A 21,299-nucleotide genomic window follows, 5' to 3' on the forward strand; every position below is an offset into this window, starting at 1 on the left:
CTGCCCCAAAATGTATCCCCTTTGCCTTTACAGATTTCTCTAATAAATCCTTTCTTGTAAAAATCATCTCTAGTTGTTCTGGAATTCTCTGTGGCTCCCAGCCATTGCAGTAAGTCCAAATTAAATTCTACATCTAAGTATCTGTCCTAATGGGTAATTTATCCAAATTGGAGAGCTGTTTGTACCTTCATGATGCCATCATGAGGAATTTAAGGATCCAGGTTACTTCACAGGAAAAAAAAAAATACATAGAATCCCAGCCGAAGTGGTCTTGAATCCAAAATAGAAGCCTTCTAAATTTGTGACTGATTACATCATGAATCAGGTACGAGAATGTCTATTAATTGTCACAGCCATACTCTATTTCTGGAAATGCATATAAGGCGAAGTGCTGTCAGTGGATGTAAAGAAGCAAGTGATATAATCTAGTTGTAAATTACTATTAAAAAATGATTGGTCAAGGGGCTGGCCCCGTGGCTGAGTGGTTAAGTTCACGCGCTCCGCTACAGGCGGCCCAGTGTTTCGTTGGTTCGAATCCTGGGTGCAGACATGGCACTGCTCATCAGACCACGCTGAGGCGGCATCCCACATGCCACAACTAGAAGGACCCACAACGAAGAATATACAACTATGTACCAGGGGGCTTTGGGGAGAAAAAAAGGAAAAAAATAAAATCTTAAAAAAAAAAATGATTGGTCAATTCTTTCCAACAGATTTTGAACTTCTTCCTTTTCCTCTCATTGAGCACCACCTTTTCTATTTTAGTACTCTTGAAGCTTTCTAAGAGAGAATATGCAGGGCCTAGGAGAAGAAAAACAAGCTAATTGTTGATGGCTATGGAAGAATGGCTTGTTTTCAACTGCAGCCTCAAATGAGTTTCTCAGTGTTCCAATTACTTTTTGGACTTCCCTATAGAATAGATAATACAGAATGGATTCACTTTGTGCTTGTGTTCTCTCTCTTTCAATATTACTGATATTTTATATATATTAAATTAGTGGTCATGACAATTGTACAATTTATTTTTATTTGCCATAGCTTTATTCATTAGAGTCCTTGTGCAATACCTTTCCACCATTGTTTCAATAAAATTCCTTGTAACATTTTGCATTTGTTTGTGTAAATATATGCATGTGTATGCATGTATACATGCAAAACATACAATCACACAACGAGAACCATTTCTCCCTCTTATGTCTGCCCCACCATTCAACTGTCCAATGCCTTTCTAATTTCACAACTATTGACTGTCACTTTCTGGATCCAAGAAATTTTAAGTAACTTGAAAATATTTTTGAATCATATTTTTATTTCTTTTCTTTTGCTATGAGAAAAAAAAGTATAGATTTATAATTAATCCAAACTCTGTGTGTTTAAAAATATAGTACTTGTGTGGATCAATGCCTAGTTAATAATTTGATACATTTTTATGAATTCATCAAAAGTTTATGGAATGCAAACTAGGTGCCAAGCACTGTACAGGATGCTGAGGAGACAGTGATGAATTAATCAGATGAGGTTCTTGCCTTTATGAAGGTAACAATCCAGTGGAAGTGAGATTAATTATAATTTTCATGAGCACTCTAAAGGAAATAAACAGGATGCTTTGAAACTGTAACAGGCATGGCTAAACTGGCATAGGGTAAGTGATTGCAGGAAGTCACAAGACCTATGTGCATAGGAATGAGATGAGAAGAAAAGATGGGGCAAAATCATTTCAGCAGACAGAACAATCCACGAAAAGGCTTTTAAGTCTCAAGAACAGAAAGGAGTATGACTGGGGTGGGCTGAGTTGAGGATGAGCCGTGAGATGAAACTAGAGAGATAGATGGGACCTGCCTGGAGGGTTGCAGGCTGTGTTAGGGATTTAGATTTTCTTCCTAAAGGGAATAGGACATCATCAAGTAGTTTTAAATAGATGAATGAGATGTTCAAACTACCCTCTGAAAAAGATTGTTCCAGGTACGCTGTGAAGAATAGATGGGAAGGGGCCAAAAGCAGGATCATTAGATGAGAAGGCCTCTGGAGTTGAGATGCCTGGGTTTGAATCTGGGTTCTGCTATTTGTTAACTCTATAGTTTTAGGATAGTTGGCTGACCTTCCTAACTTTCAGTTTTCTAATTTATATAATCTACATGATAACAATACCTGAATTATTAGCGTTGCTGTAATAACTAAATGAGATAATGAATATAATGCTCTTACCATAGCCACTGGTACCTAGTATTAGCTATAAAAAACTTAGCGGAAACTTTAACTAGGGAGGTGGCAGTTGGGGTGGAGAGTAGAGGGTTTAACATTCTTAGAAGACAATATCCACAGGCTTGATAATTAGCTAGGTGTTGGGGTGGAGGGAAGTGAGGGGCTCAAGGGTTACCAGTTTTAGCAAAATTCAGGATGATCAATTAAATTTGAATTTCAGATAATTTCCTAATATAAGCAAATATCATGAGACATACTTTTACTAAAAAAATCGGTGTTTATCAGAAATTCAAATTTAACTGGGCATCCTGTGTTTAATCTGGCTACCCTGCCAAAGATATCTCAGGGTTCTTGGTTGAGCAACTGAATAGATGGCAGTGCTATTTGCTGTAATGGAGGTGATTAGAGGAGGACCAATTTTTAGTGGAAAGATCATGAAGCAGATATTCAATGCTCTGAATTTTTTGTGCCTGGGAGACACCTAGGTGTAATGTAAATTATTTACTCAGCCTTTCTTTGGTCATAATTCATGGGCTAGTTAAGAACAGCTATAACAACATTTGGATTGGGAGTTGGGTAATGCCACAACAGAACGTTCTGTTTTTGATGTAATCAAAATATTATCTTTTAAAGAAAAGACTAGATAGAAAGTATATATAAAAACTTTGAATTTCTTTATTTCCAGGTTTTTATATTTCCCCAGGCAATGCTACTGGCTGCCTGCCATGTTCGTGCCATACAGCTGGAGCAGTTAGTCACATCTGTAATAGCCTAACTGGTCAGTGCATTTGCCAAGACGCTTCCCTTGCCGGGCAAAGTTGTGACCATTGTAAAGACCATTACTTTGGATTTGATCCTCAGACTGGAAGGTAAATACTTATAAGAATTAATCATTAAATAGTTTTATTATTTTATTTGCAATTACTTCTTTTCTACTAACAGTGATTTTTTTGGCAATATCTTTTGTAAAAAACAATATTGTCTGTTCTTCCTAGTTTGTTGATATATTTTTGACTCTTTGACATCTGCATTTATTAAACATAATGGTAATCTTTGAATATTTCCTACAGTTCCAATGTTTAGGTTGCTATATGTCGATAGATGTGCCCAGTATTAGAGTCTGGGAACACTTAACTAGATAAAATCTTTTTCCCTCAAAGAACTTATATTTTGGATGTGGGAAAAGACAGATAAAGAGATAACTGTAGAAGAAAACACACACACACACACACACACACACACACACAATATAAGGGGTAGGATAGTCGGCATAGGAACGTATAAACTTTGTTCTACATGGCCCTTGAATTTATTGCTTATTTATTTATTAACTTACTGTCCTTTTATGTTGTCCTTGCCTTTCTGATTTGGGTTTAAAGACTGGCAGATGAGAAACATATCTTTGTATTTAGTGATTTTTTTTTTCCCCAATGGGTAAAGTACATTCTGACAGTAAGTTAACCACTTTTCAAAGTTACACTATCTTTAATGTGTGACTTCTCATTTCCTGTATATCTGTGGGCATTTACCTTCACATATTTGTGTTCATTGCTGTGTTGTGAAGAAATATTGGAATGCCAAATCCACGTGTGTTTTTTTGTCTGGTCAGGTTATAAATTTGTCGAGTGTTGGGATTATGTCTATGAATTCTTTGGCCTCCCTCTCCCCAAGCAACTATTATTGCGCGCTGCACACACCAATCAAATCGGTTTCTCAGAGTATGTGTGTGTGTATATTTATAAATATATTTGCTAATTATTCAAAGGTTTGGGATTATCTGGGCTCTTTTCAATTTGTTGCCCCCTTGCTACCTACCTTTTGGCTCTTAACACTCTTCATTAACACGTCGATTAGAGTGTGGACAAGGTGATGGGGTATATTATTGAAAAAGAACTCAAACTAGTTCATTTGGCTTTCTACTAAAATTCAATTGATTAAAAAAATTGTTAACATGACATTTAAAAGACTTATTAAAACAATGTTTCTTCTTATTACACATCTTTTTTTAAATCTGTGCTTCTGTTACCATTGCAATATCGTCTTGGTATTCTGAAAGCATTATCAGTCTTTTCTACAAATGCTGAATCACTCTGAATGGGTATAGAAAGCACATGGTGCAGTAAATGGGAAATAAAAAGCATTACCAGGATTTTGATAGTAAAACTGGAGTCGGTTATGGTGCATACTGCCTCCTCTACATACTTTTTGTTGAAAGACCATCTCACAAATTCCCCAGTTGGAACTCTGGGATTGGTTTGTTTCACTCCTGGCCATCTCTGCCTTTTGATCTCCTATTTTTTCCATAGCCTTTCTGACAGCGCTTAATTGCCAAGAGAAAATATCTTCTCCGATCAACTGTCGTCCTTGGAACACTCATACCCACCTATGGCATTTGGTGCCAGTCTCTTACCATTTTCCCTCTACTGATCTCCCTTGTTATTTTTCCTTGTGTTGTCACCAAAACCCTTGTTTAATGACCAAGAGGTATCTAATAGTCTCAGCTTTTTCACTTATCTTTCTTTAAATGAAACCTGATTCCCTTCATTACACTACTTCTTCGACCCTTCAATGCTCCTAAATTCAGGCTAATCTTTACCCCATTCTGCTTCTCTCTCGTTTGTCTACTCTTGCCACTCCCCACCTCGTCTGGGGGCCAAGAATTGCTTACAGAACAGCGCTCTCTCAGCTGCCACTGTGCAGTCAGACTAGGAACACTGGAACTGGACTTTGTGGATTAGACATGGGGTTAAAAGGTTAACCTAAATTGGTGAGGAATATAACGAGTCAAAAATAACAATGTAGGTATAAATTACATTATTAAAAGGTGCTGAGGTTAAAATCAAGAAGAACTCAGTAAAATGAAGGGATGCGTGCAGATTAGAGTCTAGGAGATAGAACCAAGCGTGAGAAGCTGGGTAGATTCTAAAACGTGAAAGATCCAGAGTAAGTGTGAGTTCAAAGTAAAAAGACTCACAAGTTTTATATAAATACAATTGTATATCTTTACATATTAGCTGACTCATAATTATAGTTAGTTAGGTAAAGAATTGCCTTTTCAAAATTACAAATTTTCCTTCGAAATGGTACCACTTTTCTTCCATCCTTACTGTTCTTGTCTTTGGACTTCCAAGTTTCCATTCATTGAGAACCTTATCAGAGGGATGGTATTTTTCCCCTCTCCTCTTCATTCACTTAATTTCCTTTCCAGCAACCCATTTCCGTGACCACAACCTGGATTTTGTGATCCCTTGGCCCTTCTCTACTTCTCAGATCTTCCTAATCCCAGAAATGGTGCTCTATGGACAAATCACTTCTTGCCAATCCTCTCTTCTCCAACGTGATCTGCTCCTAACTTCCCTCAATCTTATTCCATTACCCTACCTAATCTTCTTTTGATCAGCCCCATTCCTAACTTTCTCACCTTCTACTCCTGGCCTGGGGCAAAACCACTTCAATTCTGACTCTGTCAGTAAACTGATTGCCATCAAGATCTCTCCCTTCTGCTATACCTTGGGTCATCTCCAGGGAACGTAGCCCTGCTCCCGCCCTGTAAGGACTTAAAGAAAGACCATGTACTGTGCTGACTTGAACTACCATGCTGTCTTTAGTTCTCATCCCTGTATCTTCTCTCCCCTTTAAACTATTGCCAGTCTGTTCAATTTCCTGCCCTTGTCCTTGCAGCTAATCTGGCCCTCTGCTTCAAAGACAAAATAGAGAGAATCAGACATAAATATCCCCAGATCATTTTCTCTCTACCTCCAATTGTCACATATTCTTAATTTTTAATCTAGTCTTAGAAGAAAACAATGTGTAATTTTTTTCTAAAAATAGCCTATTGCCTGTTCTTGATGTGTCCCCTTCTGTTCTCCTCTTGCTCCTCCGTTCCCAACTTTTCTTCTTTTCCTTCATCTTTCCTCTGAACTTTGCTCCATTAAATGTTCCCTTTATTTTATTTATTTGTTTATTTATTTTAAAGATTGGCACCTGAGCTAACATCTGTTGCCAATCTTCTTTTATTTTTTTTACTTCTTCTCCCCAAAGCCCCCCAGTACATAGTTGTATATTCTACTTGTGAGTGCCTCTGGTTGTGCTATGTGGGACGCTGCCTCAGCGTGACCTGATGAGTGGTGCCATGTCTATGCTCAAGATCTGAATTGGTGAAACTCTAGGCTGCTGAAGCAGAATGTGCAAACTTAATCACTTGGCCACAGGGCTGGCCCCCAAATCTTCCCTTATTTTAACTTAAATCCCTCTCCACTGGTTGCAACTATCTAAATATATGCCCTTCATCACCATTCTAAAGCCCGTGTTTTGACTCTGCCCTGCCCTATGAACCCCGAAAGTTGCTGCCTAATCTTTCACTGTCATTCACTTACTAAGATTTGAAAAGACTAGGTTTTTCTTCTTCATTTTTTTGACTTCCCATTCATTCTTCAGCTGCCATATTTGGTACATACATCAACAGAACCAGCAAAATGTAGACAGCCAAGAATAAGTTCGATGACTCTTAAGACTCTCATCCAAATCAAAGAAAGGTATACAACCAGATAAAATATATAAAAATAGGTTAAAGAAAAGATAAATTTAGATAGGAGGGTTTCACTGGAAGGAGAAAGGAGAAGTCAGTGATGCCTTCCAGTACGAGGGTCTTATTAGATTCCTTGCAGGGTGACATGGATCTCCTGTAGTTGAGGAGGCCAGTGGATTGATGTCTCTCTTAGACCTGGCCAAGCTACATGAGGAAAGACAATGTGTTTGGGTTTGGATAGGCAAGCTGAAAGAGAGTTCTCTGTATATCTTATACTCCCAGAGTTTGTCAGGACAAGGAAGAAAGTGTATTTCTATGACCAGATGAGGACCACAAAGAAGAGAGACAACATGAGGTCCTCTTAGCACCTGTACAAAGGGCCACCCAGAAAGCTAAAGAGGCCTGGTAGAGAAAAAAGTGAGCTTCCTGTGAGCTACAAAATTAGTAAGCAACCAACTGGAATAGAGATGCATCTAACTACAATAAAACTGTAGGTGAGAAATACCTAATGGAGAGAGAGAGAGATCAATGAAAACAACTCACAAAAGTACCACCTCCAGGGAAAAGTCAGCTTAGTACCTACACATGTGAGACCAGAGATATCAGCCTGCTTTGGATTTTGCCAGTCCAGTAAGTTCCTACCCCTCCTCCAGCCTGTGTGTGAGAGAGGAGAAAAACACAAAGAGAAGAGGCCAACCAAGCTGCCTTCTCTGGTTGTAGACCTCCTGCCTTCATCACGTCCTAGCTGGCAAAAAGGGGAGAAGTCTGTCTTCAAAGTGTCTGTTCTTTAAATAAAGCTTGAAGTGTAGACTAATATAGTGGACTAGACATTCTAGTTTCTGAATCAAGCCTATGTTTTTTTCTTTCAGCTTTATTGAGGAATAAATGACAAAAATTGTATATATTAGAGGGGTACAACTTGATGTTTTGATATACATATATTGTGAAATGATCTCTACAATCAGGCTAATTAATATATCAATTACTTCCCATAGTTACTATTTTCTTTTTTTTTTGATGTGGGGAGAATACCTCCCCCTGCCCCCAGCCCCTGGCAACCATTATTCTACTCTGTTTCTATGAGTTTGACATTTTCTTTTTTGTAAATTCCACATATAAGTGATACAATGCAGTACTTGTCTTTCTCTGTCTGGCTTATTTCACTAAGCATAATGTCCTCCAGGTTCATCCATTTTGTTGTAAATAGAAGGATTTCCTTCTTTCTCATGACAGAATAATATTCTATCGTATGTATATGTGTGTGTGTGGAGCTATATAGATATATATATAACCATATCTATATAGTTATATATCTATAGATATATAGATAGAGATAGAGATATATAGGGATAGATGTCTATAACTATCTATAGTTATATCTGTAGATATAGATAGATATAGATATATGGATAGGTAGATATAGACAGATATATAGATATAGGTATATATCTATCTATGTATATATATACACACACACACCGTATTACCATATATATATATACATATATTACCATATATACCCCACACAAACATATATATGTATAGCATATTTTCTTTATTCATTCACCAGTTGGCAGACTTTTAAGATGTTTCCACATCTTGGCTATTGTGAATAATACTACAATGAATATGAGGTGCAGATATCTCTTCAAGATGCTGATTTCATTTCCTTTGGGTACCCAGAAGCGGGATTGCTGGATCACGTGGTAGTCCTCTTTTTAATTTGTTGAGGAACTTCCAGACTGTTTTCCATATGGTTGTACTAATTTGCATTCCCATCCACAGTGTATAAGGATTCCCTTTTCTGCAAATCCTCGCTGACACTGTTACCTTCAGTCTTTTTGATAACAGCCATTCTAACGGATGTGAGATGATATCTCACTGTGGTTTTGATTTGCATTTCCCTGATGATTAGTGATGTGGAGCATCTTTTTGTGTACCTGGTAGCCATTTGTATGTCTTCTTTGGAGAAATGTCTAGCCAGATCTTTTGCTCATTTTTAATTAGTTTATTTGTTTTTTGCTATTGAGTTGTATGAATGCCTTATGTATTTTGGATATTAACCTCTTATCAGATAGATGGTTTGCAAACATTTTTTCCCATTCTGCATGTTGATTTTTTACTCTGTTGGTTGTTCCCTTTGCTGTGCAGATCCGTTTTAGTTTGATACAATCCCACTTGTCTATTTTTACCCTTATTGCTTGTACTTTTGGTGTTATATCCGAAAAATCATTGCTCAGACCAATATCAGGAAGATTTTCCCTGTTTTCTTCCAGTAGTTTTATAGTTTCGAGTCTTACATTTAAATCTTTAACCCATTTAGAGTTGATTTTTTATGTGGTATGAGATAAGGGTTCAATTTCATTCTTCTGTATATGAATATATAGTTTTCCCAGCATCATTTATTGAAGAGACTATCGTTTACCCATTGTGTCTTCTTGGCACCTTTGTAGAAGATCAGTTGACCATATGTATGTGAATTTATTTCTGGGCTCTCTATGCTGTTCCATTGGTCTACGTGGCTTTTTATGCCAGTGCCATACTGTTTTGATCACTATAGCTTTGTAATATATTTTGAAATCAGACAGTGTGATGCCTCCAGTTATTTTCTTCTTGTTAAACCTGTGCTTTATACTTTAAAGTAACTGTAGGACCTTTTTGTTACCTAAGAAAGATCAGAAAATTCATGTAACTGACTCACTTTATATCCAAGTGGAAAACAGGAGAATTTGCCCCATGCAATCTGCTTAAAGAATCTGTGAAAGATAAAAGTAAAATTGATGCATGATTGCTTCTTATGACTCAAGGTTTTTCAACGTGCCAATTATTTTATTGTCCTCTCTATCTCTTAAAGTGATCTCTTCTTCTGGCCTCCAAGATCATACTTGTCATATTTATTTTCTCTCTCTTTTACGGATTACTCCTCTTTAATTTTTCCCTTCAATTTCTATGTCTATATCTATGATTGCAACCATGACATACATGTTTATGACTCTCAAATATATTATCATTTATTCACATCCATACCATGGTCTCTAGGCCTATAGCTAGCTGTCTCTCTGAGTTTTAAATTTGCATTCCCCTCATGCATCCCATTCTTCATATGACCAACACAGAACTACTTTTCCTTTATATTCCTTTCCCCCCTCCTCCCCAAATAAAAATAAAATAGTCTCATGCCATCATCATCTTTGTCAAAAAAAAATATACCTTAAAATAACTATTCAGGTGCACACCACCCATATGTGAGTGTGGCTCAAGATAGTGTTATATGGGGCAAGATTGGCTCTGATATTGAGCATAGGCTGCTGCTAGAAAGAGCTATTGAAAGCATGAGACACCATATATAACACAGTTTCTCTGAAATGAATAGAAAGAATAAAGCCTCCCATGACCATATGGGGCCCAAGGAAATGAGCCAGTCCCTTGCTGAATCAGTCATAGGGAATGCCTCTGCTTTGAGTTGACCCTTCTATTCCACTGATGAATTCTACTATCTCTTTTCACTTTAACATTGATAATCGTTAGAGAAGAAATCCTCTAGCACAGAAGGTCATAGAGAAAGATATTTCAAAATGTGACAATGAGAATTGCTTGAGTTTATACTTTTGCTCATCATTGAGAAGAGATAAAAATGGATTTTATTCTTTTTATGTTTTCCATTCCTTTCCTGAATCATATTGAAATCTCTTTGTTGACTTCTCATGGTTATTGTGTATATATCCTTACATTGACTACTTTGAAAATGTGTACAAAGATGGCTAAAATAGATGGGATTCATCTAGTATAAGGGATTTTTGTCTCCTGAAGGAAAAAATTCACTCATAGTCTAAATATATACAGACATGCAGTATAGGAAAATAACTATTTATACCTGATGTTTGATTTTTTTAAAAAAAGAAAGTTGGCTAATGTACCTTGAACCCAGCTCTGTGGTAGGCACTTGCAAGTATAAATTTATTTTATAGATTTCCAAAATTCTACAATCAAAGTATTTTATTGTTAAGCATACAGAAGATACAAGCATCATTGTATCTCTTCATTGATTGGGAAAATAGATTGACTTCTTCATCTGCCTTTTCTATTTATATATTCAGGGGATCTTATTTAATCCCTCCACTAAGTTCACACGTATCCCTTACTCTTCTCAGTGTTCTCTTTGTTGTGCACAGCTATGTCTGCTGTTTTTCTCTTGGCTCATTTTCTTGACTTTTTTTTATACCCCAAGGGCAAGGTAAATAAGATAAAAGGCTCTGACCAGAAACTATAGCAACAACAACAAAAATGCACCAAGCACAGCAATAACAAGCTGGAAAATCATTTTCCTGTTTTCATCCAAGTGGTTCATTCTTCAAAAGTTACCGTATATCACCAAAAGGGGGCATGCATCTTAAAAAGCAGATCCCAGTGCAAAAATCACTCCACTTACCACTGATGCATAAAGCAAACATGATTTAATCAGTATCGAAAACAATGAAGGAAAAAAAAGTCTGCCCACTGAAAGATCAATAAAGCAAAAAAAGAATACCATATTTATCTAAACCAAAAACAATGAGATAAAAATGGGCCACATTCCATTAGTGTCTGTTGGTAGTTGAGACCCATATTTGACACACTACGCTCCCTGGTGCCATCCTCAAGTTGACCTGTAACTGCGATTCCTCCTTCCCACAACCCCCAATTCTGCTCCAGTTCATCTGGTTCACCATTGTTTTCCTTAGGTAACATCCACATGTCACAGCTCCTGAAAGCTTTCTTCTCTGACGACTTCGTCTCTCTATATTCATTAGTTCTGCAAAGGCTCTCCCTTTGAACACTGTTATAGGTTTGGTCTGGTAATCTTCACACGTGCATATTTCCACTTGATCTCCGCTGGTCTTTTCTCTGAGAACCAGATCAATGACTTCAAATGAAAGCAGATAACTTACTTGTCAACTCATCTGTTCATGCTATGATAGTGGAAATATTGGGGAATGTGCCTCACAGAGTCATGTTCCTCAATGACTCTTTGTTGGGCCACTGGCTGTTATTGAGGATGACAGGAAAATTGGGCCACACATCTCCCATCATGTAGCAGTCTAGGCAGGCCTTACTCACAAGGTGGTGGCAGAGTTCCCAGAAAGAGAGCAGAAACGTGCAAGGACACTTGAGGCCTATGCTTGGAACTGCCACAATGTTACTTTTTCTTATTCCACTAGCCGAAGCAAACCACAGGCCAGCCATATTCAGGAGTCGGGAAATAGACTCTATTTCTTGATGGGAAGAATTGTGTAGTTAGTTGCAAAGGATGTGCGTAAAGAAAGGGGTGAAGAATTATGGTCATTTTTGTAATCTACCATGACCACTGAACGAGATGTTCTCCTTTAATATAGATTCTATTTGATTCTGTAAGAAATGCCAGTTTTTATAAATTAGTAGCATTTATTCAATGCGATGTAGTAGGAATAACACAATATTGGGCATCAGGAGATCTAGTTCCGGTTATGGCTTTTTCACTAGACCTGGCATATTAGATTCCTATTACTGCTATAATAAATTACTGCAAACTTAGAGGTTTAAAAATGACATGAATTTATTATCTTACAGTTCTGGAGGTCAGAAGTCCTAAATTAGTTTCATTGGGGTAAAATCAAAGTGTCAGCAGGCCAATGTTTCTTTGGATACCCTAGGAGAAAATGCATTTCCTTGCTTTCCCAGTTCTAGAGGCCACCCACATTCCTTAGCTCAGAGCTCCTTCCTTCATCTTCAGAGCCAGGAGAGCACTGTTTCCCCTCTTCTCTGGCCTCTGCTTGTGTCTGTATGTCTTCTCTCTCTGACTCTCACCTTCCTGCCTTCCTCTTATAGAGACCCTTGTGATTACATTGGACACTCTCAGATAATGCAAGGTAATCTCTCCTTCTCAAAACCCTTAACGTAATCAGATCTGCAAAGTTCCTTTTGCCTAGTAAGGGAACATATTCACAAGTTCCAGAGATTAGGGCTTTGACATTGTGGGCCATAATTCAACCTACTAAACTAGGGTTCAGCAAGCAATGGCCTGCCGCCTATTTATGGAAATAAAGCTTTATTGAAACAGTAATATTCATTTTTTACATATCATCTACAGCTGCCTTCATACCACTACAGCAGAGGAATTGCAACAGAGATCACATGGCCCACAAAACCTAAAATATTTACTATCTCATCCTTTATGCATAAAGATTGCTGACCATACTCTGATTCACTGTCACCCTGGGCAGGTTATTAATCCTACTAAACATAGAATCAGACTTTTGGGACTAGGAAAAAACCTTAAAAATAATTTTGGTTAAACTCTACCCTATGCATTTCTCTGTGTAAATCACCTTTTCAGAATAACTGGTTATTCAGCTTCTGCTTGAAAATGTGGAACTAAAAAGAGCTCATTGTCTTATGAAGCAGTTCATGTTTATTTCACACAACTCTAAGTCTGAGAAAGATAGAAATATATTCTTCACATTGAGCAAAAATTTCATTCCTGTGACCTTCTTGCCTAGCCTTATTTCTGCCTTCTGGGGCCATAGGGAATAATTGTGCTCTCTTTTCTACCTGAGAGCACTTTAAGAATTTGAATCTGCTATCATACCTCCAAGTTATTACGTTACAATGATGACGAGATTAAGGAAAGTGACATTAGGGCTTCTTTGAGGCGTAAACATGTGTGATATTGTTAATATAGTGAATCTTCTGCGATTTCTATTTCTTTTAAATATTTGGTTTTGGTGACCAACATGTGGAACATAGTCTGTAGCCTCTGTGATTAGGTGGATGTTAACAAAGGGGAAAGTGGTAGTGGTCTCATACAGAACCTTGCTAAGCAAGATCTTCTCTAGATGACAGGAATGTCACCTTCCTAGACTTGGATGTCACTATTGCCTGGATGCAAGGGAGCCACTACCCAGGTCCAGATCTTATAAGTCCCTTTATTTGTGCCTTGGAAATCTCCATGAGAGAGGATGGATGGGACACTGTTAACTCCTCCTTTCTAATGAGACAATATCACTCTTCCTTCCTCTCCAATAAGCCAAGTGAGTATGGCTTTCACTTCATATGATGAGGATCTCTAAGCCACAAATCCTTCTCTAAAAATTCTGATTCCAGTTCCAAGAGAATCCAATGTAATTAGTAGGCTGTGATGAAAGGCGGAATAAGAACCTCAATGAGACCGCACTTCCAACGCAGAGATGAAATGTAATCTTAACCAGGGGAAAACCAAATTCTTCCAGAGAGCGCTCTAGCATCATGGGATGCTGCACAAGAAGACTGAATTGAGAACTCTTCTGGCCTTAAGGAGTCAGAGCAGAACCCATCTTAAAGACCATGGTCCTTTCCTTGGGGGAGAGCTTAACCAGGGCAACAGCGATGCCAATCAAAAAGGGCTCAAAAGAGCTAAATTGTCATTAGAGCTACATGTCACATTTGGGCTTTTCTAAGTCTGAAGCTCTCCTAGTGCTTTATTCATTCATTTATTCAACAATATTTATTGAACACTTACTGTGTGCTAGTAATTGTGCTAGGGATCTATGGAAAAAAAACTTTGTCCAGTTTCTCAAATTTGCTTTGAAGCCTCTTTCTCTTCTATTTGTTAATAATCATTAATAATCCTTGTCTTTGAGCTCTTTTCCTCCTTCCTTCTTTATGTTGATTGGTGTCCCCGTCATCCACCTGTCAGCAAATTAGAGAACTGGGAGTAACACTTCTTCTTCCCTTCTCTTTTCAATTTGTCCATCCCTCCTCCTACTGATTTCTCTTACTAAATATTTTTTAAGTATACCCCCCTCCTTTCCATTGTACCTTACTACTGTCCTAATTTAGCAATATCTTACCTCTACGTATCTTGCCAGCTTTATTTGTTACCACTCCCTATTCTGAATTTACACCTATGCAAAAAAAAATGAATTGTTTCTAATTCCATACCCTCTCCTGCTGTTTCTTTTCTCTCTATTTTGCCCTTCCTGATTCGCTTGGCTTATTCCTACTCATCTTTCAATATTCAGCTCAAATATCTCCTCCAAGATTCCTTTTAATGTGCCTTTCCCTGTCCCCTCCTCTGCCACCAAACTAGGTAGTTGCCCCTTTTCTGTGCCCTCAAAGAGACTGCACATATCTTTATTAATGCTCTTTCATTTTTTTATTTCTCTAGACTGTGAGCTCCTTGAGGGGAGGGACAACTCTATCCTACTCATCTTTATGTTCTCAGTGCCTATTCCAGCCCTGGAAAATAATTGGCCCTCAATATATTTATGTCATTCAACATATTTAAATCAATGTGATGGTACCCATGAATTGGGGCTCCGAACAGGAGGGAAATGTCCAAAGAGAAATGTCAATGAAGTGATCTGCGTCCTGGAACATATCCCTGGACCTTCTGTGGGAGCTCTCCCTCAGATGATGAAGTTTCTGATGATAAAATGCATTACTGAAACATTCTCTTCATGGATAGTGATGTTTCTGCTATAGTAATAAATAGGATAACTCTTTTACTGTTTGCACAACTGGAAGAAGCTCCCTGGAAAGGAGAATATATGAGATTTGTGATTTAAGAGACAAAGGCCAATTAACTTCTTTCCTGTTGTATCCAGTAAACGCTGAGTTACCTAAGACCCGGAACAGAAGTATAATAGCGGAGTGCTGGCAGAGATTAGCAACACTTTATTCCCCTTTTGTTTACCATAATGAACTGGTCAATAAACATCACAAATTGTTTATCTATATAAATCTTGACAGATTACTCTTTATGAAATTCATTTAGCAGGTGAGGTTTTCCCATAAGGATGAAAAATGAAGATTTTAAACAGATTGCGGGAGAAGCTCTGGCTGTACCAAGAGAGTCAGTGTAATAAAGGTTTCTTTATATTAATATTACAAAAACCATTTATCCTGACAAAATCAATATCACAATTCATCTTAGTTTGGTGTTTCTCTTTCTAAGCTTAAAATGTCTCTTCCTTTATTATGTCTAATTTTGTTTTAATAAACGTGAAATATATTTCATTTAGGAGGTGCTCTTGAGGAGGGATAACTTATAAAATGACATCAAACTTGTAGCTTATTTGCTAAAGAGTCTTGGAAATGTTTAAAATTATATTTGAGTGGCTGAGAAATTTACAGGAATCTTTTGACTTAAACCTTAATTACAAAATTATCCCCAATGTCCTCTGGGTGAAAACAAACTATTATATTCAGAAAAGTCTCCTATGAACTTCATTCAGGTAAAATTCTCTCTTACTGATGTCAAGCAATTATAACAAGTCAGATAAGTTGGATATAACAATGTCTGGGATGAGAGACTGAAAAATCAGGAAGAGTCACATTTAATTATTCAAAACATCGCATGCTTTCCCAAGAAGTGATTTATTTATTCCATTTGGATTCAGAACTTAATATCCTACGGATATTGACAGAGCTGACTTGGAGCTAAGCATGTAGCAGTTAGCTGGAAGAAAATAGAACTCCATCAAGGAAAGGAATTAGGTTATACACTGGAAACTATTACTCTAAATGTACTGGATGTAAAGAAGTGTGATTGTCTCATGAGTGAATGGTAATAAAAACTGAAATACTCAAGAGACACTTATTCATGAGTGGTATGGTGATATATGTATGCATTGGGAGAAGCTTGTCTCTATCGTTTATGCTTACTAATATTATATTAGAAGCCTACAAACAATATACTCGAAGTAATAGCATATAATGAAATTAAGAGCAGATCAAATATTTTGTTGCTTCTATAATTCTATTTTAATTTCAATGCATAATTTTCTTCAGCTCTAATACTTGAGTAGGCTAAACAAAACAGCTATTTGAAATGGAGTTCTGAAGCTATGTCTATATATGAAAGCCTCATATAGTTGTTTGTAGGGGGAAAATGTCCTTTTATCATGACATAAAAAGGGTAAACTATGGCATAGTGGTTTTCAAGAGAAACTGTACTTTATTTATTCCCAAGGTGATATTAGTCCATAAAACAAATTTGCAGCTTATTTAGCAGCTTTAGCTTTTATCGGCCTTTTTAAGGGTGTTGAATGATTACCCAAGAGATCACACCATAAAGGTTGCAGTGGGATAAAGTAACTCTATCCATCCGACATCTTTATTAGGAAATATAGGTGGATCCATAATGTTATTTTAAATGTGCCATATGGAAAGTCTCTGTTTAAATGTGAGTGGTCATCTTACATGTGCTGTTTTTGCTTCATGGTGCCAAAATTGCTTATCTTAATCAGTGACATTGGCATAGACTAAGTCTTTGAATAATTCACTCTGAGGAAACAGATTTGGGTTTCTATCATGACAAAATGCCAGGACAGTGATTTTCACAACCAACTTGTGTCCAAGAAATTTAAGTTGACATGAAATTCTCTCATTATGTTTATATTATTAGCATCTTTTCAGAGATCAGAATAATACTCTATTTTTCAACCATTCTGATTAAATTAGGTTAGTGCATGAAATAAAAAATGGAATATAGCCTATATTAAGGTATTGACAGTATTTGAACATGTCTTCCTCAAACTGTTTTCTTAGTGAAATTTAGTCTTTATAAAACTAAATATAGAATTTCAAGATTTTTAGGGACAGCAATGATGATCATATCCAATTTTCTATTTTACAACTTCATAGATACTTGAAAAGATAATTTTATGGGTACCTAATCTTAATATTTAGCTGTCAAGTAACACAATAATAGCAGGATACTTTAACACTCCACTTACATCAATGGATAGATCATCCAAACAGAAGATCAATAAGGAGACATTGGCCTCAAACGACCTATTAGGCCAGATAGACCTAGAAGATATATACAGAACATTCCATCCAAAAACCACAGAAGAGACATTCTTTTCAAATGTGCATGGAAAATTCTCCAGGATTGATCACATATTAGGCCATAAAACAAGTCTCAATAAATTTAAGAAGATTGAAATAATACCAAGCATCTTTTCTGACCACAAAGGTATGAAACTAGAAATCAACTGCGAGAAGAAGATCAGAAAAGCCACAAATATGTGGAGATTAAACAGAATGCTACTGAACAACAATTGGGTCAATGAATAAATCAAAGGAGAAATCAAAAAATACCTAGAGACTGGGGCTGGCCCAGTGGCATAGTGGCTAAGTTTGCACGCTCTGCTTCAGTGGTCCAGAGTTTGCAGTTTTGGATCCCAGGCGCAGACTTAGCACCACTCATCAAGCCATGCTGTGGCAGCATCCCACATAAAGTGAAGGAAGATTGGTACAGATGTCAGCTCAGTTACAATCTTCCTTAAGCAACAAAGAGATTGGCAACAGATGTTAGCTCAGCATGAATCTTCCTCATACACACACACAAATACCTGGAGATAAATGAAAATGAAAATATGACATGCCAAAATTTATGGGATACAGCAAAAGTGATTCTAAGAGGGAAGTTTATAGCAGTACAAGTACTACATTAAGAAACAGGAAAAATCTCAAGTAAACAATCTAACAGTGCACCTAAAGGAACTGGAAAAATAAGATAAAACAAGGCCCAAAATCAGTAGAAGGAAGCAAATAATAAAAATCAGAGCAGAAGTAAATGGAATAGAGACTAAAAAGACAATAGAAAAAAAATCAATGAAACCAAGAGCTGGTTCTTTGAAAATATAAACAAAGGTGACAAACCTTTAGCTACACTCACAAGAAAAAAAGAGAGAAAATTCAAATAAATAAAATCAGAAATGAAAGAGGATAAATTACAATGGACACCTCAGAAATACAAAAGAGTATAAGAGAATACTATGAAAAGCTATACACCAACAAATTGGATAATCTAGAAGAAATGGATAAATTCATAGAATCATACAACCTTCCAAAACTCAATCAAGAATAGAGAATTTGAATAGAACAATTGCCAAGGAGGTCAAACATTAGTCAAAAACCTCCTAAAAAATAAAAGTCCAGGACCAGATGGCTTCCCTGGTGAATTCTACCAAACATTCAAAGAATGTCCTTCTCAAACTCTTCCAAAAAATTGAAGAGGAGAGGAAGCTTCCAATCTCCTTCTATGAAGCCAACATTACCCTGATATCAAAACCAAACAAGGACAACACAAAAAAGAAAATTACAGACCAATATCACTGATGAACATCGATATAAAAATCCTCAACAAAATACTAGCAAATTGAATACAACAATACATTAAAAAGATTATACACTATGATCAAGTGGGATTTATTCCAGGGACGCAGACATGGTTCAACATCTACAAATTAATCAATGTGATATGCCACATTAACAAAATGAAGAATAAATATCACATGATCATCTCAATAAATGCAGAGAAAGCATTTGACAAGATACAGCACACATTTATGATAAAAACTCTGAATAAAATAGGTATAGAAGGAAAGTAACTCAACATAATAAATACCATATATGACAAACCCACAGCTAATATCATTCTCAATGGAGAAAAACTGAAAGCTATCCCTCTAAGAACAGGAACCACACAAGGATGCTCACTGTCACCGCTCTTATTTAACCAGCATTAGAAGTCCTAGCCAGAGCAATCAGGCAAGAAAAAGAAATAAAAGGGATCCAAATTGGAAAGAAAGAAGTGAAACTGTCACTATTTGCAGATGACATGATTTTATATATATAAAACCCTAAAGAATCCACCAAAAAACTTTTATAAATAATAAATGAATACAGTAAACTTGCAGGATACAAAATCAATATACAAAAATCACTTGTGTTTCTATACACTAACAATGAAGTAGCAGAAAGAGAAATTAAGAATACAATCCCATTTACAATTGCAACAAAAAGAATAGAATACCTAGGAATATACCTAACCAAAGAGGTGAAAGATCTATACACTGAAAACTATAAGACATTGTTGAAAGAAATTGAAGAAGACTCAAAGAAATGGAAAGATATTCCGTGCTCTTGGATTGGAAGAATTAACATAGTTAAAATGTCTGTACTTCCTAAAGCAATCTACAGATTCAATGCAATCCTTATCAAAGTTCCAACAACATTTTTCACAGAAATAGAACAAAGAATCCTAAAATTTATATGGAACAACAAAAGAACCAAATAGCTAAAGGAATCCTGAGAAGAAATAACAAAGCTGGTGGTGTCACACTCCCTGATTTCAAAATACACTACAAAACTATAGTAATGAAAACAGCATGGTACTGGCACAAAAACAAACACACAGTTCAATGGAACAGAATCAACAATCCAGAAATAAACCCACACATTTTTGGACAGCTAATTTTTGACAAGGAAGCCAAGAACATTCAATGGAGAAAGGAAAGTGTCTTCAACAAATGGTGTTGGGAAAACTGGGCAACCACATGCAAAAGAATGAAAGTAGACCATTATCTAACACCATGCACAAAAATTAACTCAAAATGCATTAAAGACTTGAATATAAGACCTGAAACCATGAAACTTCTAGAAGAAAACACAAGCAGTACGTTCTTCGACATCAGTCTGAGCAGCATATTTTCAAGTACCACGTCTTAGCAGGCAAGGGAAATAATAGAAAAAATAAATAAATTGCACTACATCAAACTAAAAAGCTTCTTCACAGCAAAGGAAACCATCAACAAAATGAAAAGACACCCTAACAATTTGGAGAAGATATTTGCAAACCATATGTCTGATAAGGTGTTAATATCCAAAATATATAAAGAACTCATACATCGTAACAAGAAAAAAATGAACAACCCAATTAAAAAATGGCCAAAAAATCTGAACAGACATTTTCCCAAAGAAGATATTCAGATGGCCAACAGGCACATGAAAAGATGTTCAACATCATTAACCATCAGGGAAATCAAAACTACAATAAGATGTCACCTCACTCCTGTTAGAATGACCATAATTAACAAGACAGGAAATAACAAGTGTTGGAGAGGATGTGGAGAAAGGGGAACCCTTGTATACTGCTGGTGGAAGTGCAAACTGGTGCAGCCACTATGGAAAACAGTATTGAGATTCCTCAAAAAATTAAGAATAGATCTACCATATGATCCAGCTATTCCACTGCTGGATATTTATCCAAAGAAGAGGAAAACAGGATACATGTACCCCTATGATCATTGCAGCATTATTCACAATAGTCAAGACTTGGAAGCAACCCAAGTGCCCATCAAGGGATGAATGGATAAAGCAGATGTGGTATATATACACAATGGAATACTACCCAGCCATAAAACGATGAAATCCGGCTATTTGTGACAACATGGATGGACCTTGAGGGTATTATGCTAAGCAAAATAAGTCAGAGGGAGAAAGTCAAATACTGTATGATCTTGCTCATAAATAGAAGATAAAAACAACAAACAAACACATGACGACAGACTGGATTGCTGGTTACCAGAGAGGAAGGGGAGAGGAAAGAGGGCAAAAGGCGTGATTAGGTGCATGTGTGTGGTGGTGGATGGTAATTAGTCTTTTTTTGGGTGGTGAACATAGTCTACACAGGCATCGAAATATCATGATGTACACCTGAAATTTATGCAATGTTATAAACCAATGTTACTGCAAAAAAAGAAAATATTTAGCTGTCAGGAGA

General features: G+C 36.7%; 1 protein-coding gene across 1 annotated transcript in view; it reads left to right on the forward strand.

The window, feature by feature from the left end:
* The window catches only part of USH2A (usherin), a 746,622-nt gene that overhangs the window by 164,079 nt on the left and 561,244 nt on the right, over positions 1-21,299 (forward strand). The window contains exon 14 of the mRNA XM_070602521.1: positions 2,888-3,071. Coding sequence (XP_070458622.1) covers positions 2,888-3,071 — 184 coding nt within the window. The remainder of the gene's footprint in view (positions 1-2,887; positions 3,072-21,299) is intronic.

The sequence above is a fragment of the Equus przewalskii genome, chromosome 31 (assembly GCF_037783145.1).
Source record: "Equus przewalskii isolate Varuska chromosome 31, EquPr2, whole genome shotgun sequence".
In the NCBI taxonomy this organism is placed as follows: Eukaryota; Metazoa; Chordata; class Mammalia; order Perissodactyla; family Equidae; genus Equus; species Equus przewalskii.